The sequence below is a fragment of the Phaethon lepturus genome, unplaced genomic scaffold, assembly GCF_000687285.1.
Source record: "Phaethon lepturus isolate BGI_N335 unplaced genomic scaffold, ASM68728v1 scaffold55968, whole genome shotgun sequence".
NCBI classification, from domain to species: domain Eukaryota; kingdom Metazoa; phylum Chordata; class Aves; order Phaethontiformes; family Phaethontidae; genus Phaethon; species Phaethon lepturus.
In genome coordinates this window covers 25,677-33,118 of record NW_010559415.1, presented here as the reverse complement: position 1 = coordinate 33,118, position 7,442 = coordinate 25,677, and the positions used below count along the sequence as shown (strand labels likewise).

General features: G+C 36.7%; 1 protein-coding gene across 1 annotated transcript in view; it reads left to right on the top strand.

The window, feature by feature from the left end:
• Positions 1-879: 879 nt before the first annotated feature.
• Positions 880-7,442, top strand: part of PDE5A (phosphodiesterase 5A, cGMP-specific) — a gene marked incomplete at its 5' end in the record, with an annotated part of 13,738 nt that continues 7,175 nt past the window's right edge. Inside the window, 3 exons of the mRNA XM_010293334.1 lie at positions 880-1,026; positions 3,383-3,508; positions 4,527-4,621. Of these exons, the coding sequence (XP_010291636.1) occupies positions 880-1,026; positions 3,383-3,508; positions 4,527-4,621 (368 nt within the window). The remainder of the gene's footprint in view (positions 1,027-3,382; positions 3,509-4,526; positions 4,622-7,442) is intronic.

Sequence of the window (7,442 nt, the reverse complement as noted above, 5' to 3'; positions counted from 1 at the left end):
CACTCATATTGAGGTGAAAAAACTGTAAAGAAGTAGCACTGAGAACACATTCTACTGAAAAAACTCATACTAATTTTTGTTTTATAGTGTAAGAAAGACATGCATTTATTTTGTTAGCAACCTTAACATCTGTATTTTGAAGGGCAACCAATACCTATACTCTGAATTTTTTAACTAGAAAAAGTAGAGTTGTATTACATAGCATTGTAATACATGGAGATATTACTGATAATAAAAGTTACAGATTTTATGTAGTATAGAGTTGGGTTTATTTTTCTACTTTATAATTTCAAATTGAAGGTTTATTATTATATTCAGCTTACATCAAAAGCATTGTCCAAAGGTTTTAAAGGTTACTGATCACAGGTGAACCCTAATTTTTCAGGTTTCTAGCCCTTAGAAAGCTCTGCCTGTGGACATGTTCTGACTACTATAGCACTGAATGTTGTTCCGTTAGGAATTTTGTTCTGCTGACATCTCGTTCCTCACCATTTTTAGAAAAATGTCAACAGTTACAGATTTTGATGCCTGCACATCCATAAAAGCAAACATGTAACTCCACTGCGTTATTTTCTCAATCTCCCAATTTCATATATCCTCCTGGTTACAATTTGCCTTAGGCAATTTAGATAACAGACTGACCAGTTAGTCCTTTCCTTATTCTCTCGACCTATGGAAACATGTGTGTTAAATCTAAGCAAATCAGGTAATGTTAAACAAGAAAGGCTAAGGGAAGGTAAATTAGAAGTAGTCATCAGGTTTCAGTATAATGTGATGGTAAAATTTAGTATCTCGCTATTTCTCTGTTGAAAAAAGCAGATATTTATGTTACACTTTCTCTTTCCTAGCGCTAAGTTGTGTTCTCTTATTCTTCTCTAGGCTGCTGTAGTACCATCTGCACAATCTCTCAACCTAACTGACTTCAACTTCAGTGATTTTGAGCTATCAGATTTTGAAACAACGCTGTGTACAATTCGAATGTTCACAGACCTCAACCTGGTGCAAAATTTCCAAATGAAACATGAGGTATGAATGCTGTCAAATGCTGCTTCACATAGAGAGACAATTTAATTATTAGAAAATCAGGAGAATAGTTAAATGAGCCTACAATAATATAATTGAAAAACTGTATTAAAGAGTAGTTAGTGAACTAGGAAGTTATACAAAGGGGCAGTACTGGGGTTTGTCCTCAGTTTGGTACTACTGAATGATTAGTAATTTGCTTAACAGACTGTAAAATGCTTTTAGAAAACTTGCGAAGTGGAGGTAGAGGACTTGGTTAAAATTCAAATGAGTTTGAAAATGTATAGCAATATTTCAAAACCAGCAAGAATAAATATATAAAGACTAACGAAAACAGTCAAATGCATAAATTAAAAATGTTAAACAAAAGAACAGCTAGTGGTAACAGAGAAAAACATTTCACAGCTATTAGTATCAGAAATAGTGTAAAAGTCAATAATGTGCCATAGTAGCAAAAAAGGGGCAAATTTCATTCTTTACCAAAAGAGTGGTATTTAAGGCCCATGAAGTAATTATATTGTAGCCTATATCTGAAGAGACACACAAAAATACAAATTAATTTTAAAAAACAACCGTTTAGGAGATCGAGCAAAGCTTGAATGAATTAAGCTGGTTTTCTCCAGAAAACAGAATATTGACAGGGGAGACAATAGCAACTTTTCAGTAAGTGAAAGGCTGTTACAAAGAGGACAGTAGTATTGTTCTCCGTGTCCATATAAGGTAGTAAAAGTAATTAGCTTAGTCTTTCCCCAACAAAAGATTAGATCAGAGATTAGGGTGAGCTTTATAATGATGGAAATAGTAAAGACTAAAACAGTCTTTACAGTTACTTATGTGGGCTGTGGAAATTTCCTTGAAGGTTTTTACCAATAGATCTAGTTGTAGAAGTGCCTCTTGTCAGAGGTGATCTAGACAGGTATCCTTATTTCGCTCCTGGCCCTGGAGACTAGATAATCTCTTAGGCTTCTTCCACGCAATACGCACAATTTCTATTTGCAAAAATATTCATTTTTAAACACTTTATTTTTGCTTTATATATTTTTCAACAAAACTTCCAAAGTTCAGTACCAAAAAGCAAGATTAATTCAGCAAACTTAATAGGAAATCAAATTAGTAAAAGAAAATGGGTATTTATTTCCTAGATCACCAGTTTGCAGACCAGTTTAGATTGGTAGTTTTTAAGGGCTGAAAGGAGTACTGTATTCCCTGGTCTGATCTCTTGAATAACCCAGCACTTAGTTGCACCTTTGTAGGAAGGCCAAGAACTTTTGCTTCCTTAAGGGATGTGTCTCAACAGAAGAGAGGGAGTCAGATAGCCCAGTAATGGGTGGACTTCTAGTTCCTAGCGGAGCAATTGTAATCGATTTGCAAAACCAAAACAACACCATGACAGCAGACACATAATTACACATTTCAGTAGAAGCAAGAGAACACTGACAACTTTGAAGCTACACTTTTAGCTTTTCATACTAGAGCTAAAGAAAACTGGCAGTAGCCTAGCACTCCTTTTTTAACAGTGGAAAGACAGAGAATACTGCTGCTTTTATCTGCATGGAGTCATTTACGTGGGTGAATGATACTGTATTTTCATTTCTGTCAGTACAACATCTTTCACTAGGAACACTAAAACTTTTCTTGAACAAACCAAGGCCTAGATTCTTAGCCAGCATTTAACATTGAGCAGTATGCTGTGTCCATTTAAATCAAGGGACCTGTTCTAACACATATCAAATTACTATCTGACCTTCATGCCTTTCACTTTCTTAGAAGTAAAGTATAACTCAGAACTTGTAATAGTGCTGTGTAAAACATCCAGGACATACTTTCTTCCTGCATAAAAAAATACCACCCAGCAATATAGTAATCGCTGTCTTTCTGTCATACTTATTGGCTTTCCAAAGTGCAGTTCTCCTTGTCTTTTGACAAGCTGCTATGACGGAAAAGCCACATGTTCATTATCAAAACAGCTCTTAAGAGAACTCTGTAATTAAAAAAATAATTTTTCTCTATCCAATATGTCATTACAAACAAGGATTTTTTTCTCCCAGTTAGCTCAACGTAACTCAGTTTCTGAATTAACAGCAGTGCATCTGACACTAACATTTAGCCATTACTAAAAAAACCCCAAACCCACAAGTATTACATACTCAGTAAGAGGCTGAACCAGTGGCTGTAAGCATATTCTTATATATGTTCACAGTTACCAGTATGTTATATTTGAACTTAATTGAGTTAAAAGGAAATTTTTTTTCCTGTAAGAGAGACAGCTTTCAAGCAGGATTAGAGAAAGATTCGTTTTCATAAAAAGAATAGCTTTCTAATACATTCACAGTTAACTATGTGATGCTGTTTCTTAAAGGTTCTCTGCAGATGGATTTTAAGTGTAAAGAAAAATTACCGGAAAAACGTTGCTTATCACAATTGGAGACATGCCTTTAATACAGCGCAGTGCATGTTTGCTGCTTTAAAATCTGGTAAAATTCAGGTACGTTTTTCTGATTCTACATTAAGAATCTTCTGGCTAAACAAATTCTATAATGATGCATAGTTCTGATTGTCATGTCAGTAAGATGTTCATCATTCCGTGGTACTGCTAGTGAAATCAAAATATTTCTGCTGAAGACTTCTTTATCTAGAAAGCAGATGCAAATCTACAGAAGCTGTAACTGCTTAAAGAAAATTTGGATTTGGTTGTACAGAGGGTACAACCCCGCAGTGGCAGTGCTGTCACTAGCTGTTTGAGTTCCTGTCCTGACTGTTGTGCCTGCTATTCTTGTCCCATTACAAAGTGCTGCATGGATACTGTAGTTTTGTCCAGCCTCTGTTTCTCACCAGACAGATTTGAATGAATTTTCTATCCAATTGTATTGAACAATATTAAAGATACAAAACAATCACAAAAGAGAAACTGTAACCTCTCCACTAATCCTTGTTGGAGCCGCAGAATAAAGTCTTTAATAATGAATCAGATATTTGTAATTTTGTTTTCCATGAGTTTTAAACTTCTGTTAATTTATTTGCCCAGTGATCAATGAAAAGAATGACATTTTTCCCTTCTGATTATTCCAAGGATATTTGTAGAATGAATTTTTATACCTACTTAGGGAAGGCGGCCCAACTCCCTTGAGGTAATCGAGGAGCTGAGCTAAAAGTCATGGGGCCAGAATTTAAAAGAATTCCTCATGCTGTCTCTTCACTGGGAGATGACATGATGCAAGTCACTTCCTCTTCTTCTGTATCAGTTTTCTCATCAGTATATATAGCACTAGATGATGTCCCCTCTGAAAACTGCATTGAGGCCTATGGAGAATGATTGTTACTGTGCACCACAACTTCAGAGATAACACCTATTCTCAGCATACCATTTAATGTCCTTGTCCTCCTTGGGCCAGAACTGTATCTGCTATGTGGGTAAAGACAAGACAGCAGATATAAAACACATTGTGCAACATAAATACCCATTGCAATGCTAACTCTCTTCTTGTATTACTCTTTACATATAGAGCAAACTGACTGACTTAGAAACACTGGCTTTGCTGATAGCAACTCTAAGCCATGATTTGGATCACAGGGGAGTGAACAACTCTTACATACAAAGGTAAGTAAGCCTGAGAGAAGTTAAATAAAAACAAATGAATAGCAAAGTCACAGAGCTAAATTAAGTACAACCTAATTGATTTGATGATGTGAGGCTGTGCAAAGCAGCAGGTTTTTACAAAGCAGTAAGTGCAAGAACAGCCAGAAACATCCAAAGCGAAGATGCACAACCTTAGTTGTTAGAATTAACTGCAATGGTGGATGAAGTGAACTCTTCGTAGACTGTACAGGGGTGGCGTCTTAGTTCTCCTGTTCCAGATGTCTCCTCCCCCGTTTCCCATACAGCGACAGCAAAAGCTCCCAGCTTCCAGCATGTAGGAAACATACAGCTTTTCAGATTGGTCCCTGCCCAACCAGCTGCTCCCCACCTAGTCTGGGCCAGCACAGAGCTGAGATCTGCACCCATCTGATACAAAGGTGTCTCCCTACCATTTTGAACTCTGATTGTTTTACTCGTGATTTAGCCATGTTTTTCCAGGATTCTAAGTGGATTTGGATAAGATACATATTTAAAATCACATTAAAAATGTACGGCAGTTTTGCATTGATTTTGGGTTATCTGTACTCTTTAACTGTGATCAATTCTGGAATTACAGAAAAACCTTTGCAATGCAAAAAGTCAAAAGATGTCTTAAAACCCTGAAACAAAGTATTTTTACTAAACAAAATATTTCACTGTGAAGTTATCAAAATGAAGCATCTGAACTCTTCTAAAATTTTTTCCGTATTTTAATTTTTAATGAAAAATACTTGCATCTTTAGCCTTTATTAATAGTTTCAGATCTGCCCAAAATGTGTTTTTCAGTGAATTTATTATTCACTTCAAATAACCGTATATGATTCTTCAATTAAATAAGTAGCTTGACTTAAAACATGGTATAATGTGATGACTGTGATATGGCAATGTGTCCTGATCTGACCAGAGATGGGGAAAAGACACCCGGAAACGTATACCTGTATCTTTTTCTGGCAGAGTTGGAGAATGGTTTTGAAGCTACCTTTGGAAGAAGTGGTCTGCTGTTCTCGCTGTGTGTAAAGTAAGATACTAGGGGAGGAAAAGTTTGTTTAAGGCAGAGAATACTGAAAGGCAGAAAATAAGTAAGCTGAAGCAGAATTCCTGACTTTCAGATATATGTTCAGAATAACATAGACTCATATATAAAGCAAAAAAAAACCCCAAACCCCACAAAATTTAAACAGTGACCTTTTTCTCATTCCCTAATAGGGGATTCCAGCAGTAACTGTAGCCTTGCAATCATTGGAACTGGTTAGTTATTTTTTGCTGTATTTGTTTAAAAATAAATTTCCTGGAAGACATCTGGAGATGCGTCATCTCCTCTCAGAAATGTCCTGGGAAAGTGTCATAGACAGCAAAATCTAACATTCACACATGCTGTATAGCAGAGATGATTACAGCTTAATAATTCTTTTTCAATAGAAAGTTCCATGAACTTTGTTTTTAAATCCCTCATTTAAATCTAAATGAAAAGTTATTTTTTCCAGGAATGGATCCTTTTTGTTTCTTCCTTTGAAGCAGGGAGAGTGGATACTTAGCATATGATTCTTTTCTTAAGCAACAGGGTTTCAAAAATTAAAATGGTCTTGGTAGTAGAAATTACAGAAATGAACTGCTTAGAGGTCTTTTTGCAGATCTGCAGGGGTTTTATTTTTCTTCCAAACCCGTACATAAAGTAGGCAAGCATAGGGTATGAAAACGGCATAACCAAACCAGTGTGTTCAGAAAGCAATGGTGTCCTCTGGCCTGGTGTGGTGGTTTAACAGAAATGCTATGTACTACAGAAGTAGGACCTGAGTTTATTTCCAGCACTTGTGTCTTCCCAGACAGCCAGGGTCTGTAAGTACTGAGCAAGCTCTCGTTTGGTGCAGTACTTGGGAAGATAACCCAAAATATTTCTCACATATTTCTCTCTTCAGTCAGGATGAACTTTAGGAGACACAGTATGCATCCCACTTAACTCAGTGGGAATTTCACCCAGCATGTGTTGGCACCAATCTTACAATTTGTTTCTTTCCAGAAACATGCAAGCATGTTTGCTGTATACTCCTGTTGCCGTGGTCTCAGAGGAGGTGCTGGGCAGCCAGCCCATAACCCTCAGGGGCTTGCATCCTTTAATCTCCCTTTCCGCGTTTCTGTTTGTCTTTCCATCTTTCTCTCCACATTTTTGTGCTTCTTAAATCCCCAGAGTCTCCTCTTATGACTTTTATTTGAGTGTCTGCACTCACTGACATAGGGACCCAATCCTGCAACCACTAATTCATGTGAATGATCCTTAACCACACAAAAAGTCCCATAGAACTTTATCCTAAAAAGATATTCTCACATGATTAAACATGTGTAGGTCAGATTATAGAGTAATAAATTCAGGATCAGCAGCAAAACAGACTTCCAAAAGAATCCCCATTTAGTTGAAGAGATGACATAAGCAACGTGGGACCAGGGGCTGAAAATGAAGATACAGTAGCAAAAGCTAAGAACTGTATTATGCAACGAGGAACAGGGGGAAATTAGAAATCCTCAGAGAGAAGTTTTCTCTCTTTTGTCTAAAGCTACTCAAACTGTAAATTCTATTTTCTAGACTAAGATAGCTTGAAATTCTGCATCCGCACAGTTGGTTTCATTTCATCATTCAGTTTTTCGCTGCCTGTAGTACAACCAACATCTTGTTCCCCTTTTGGATTTTACCCCAAGCAAAGGGTAGGTAACAATATTGCAGTAGTTTGGTCACGAGGAGAGTGGTGATGAATGAAGTACCAATACAGTTACTAACACTGAAAAATTACTTGATCAACATTTTGGGGCC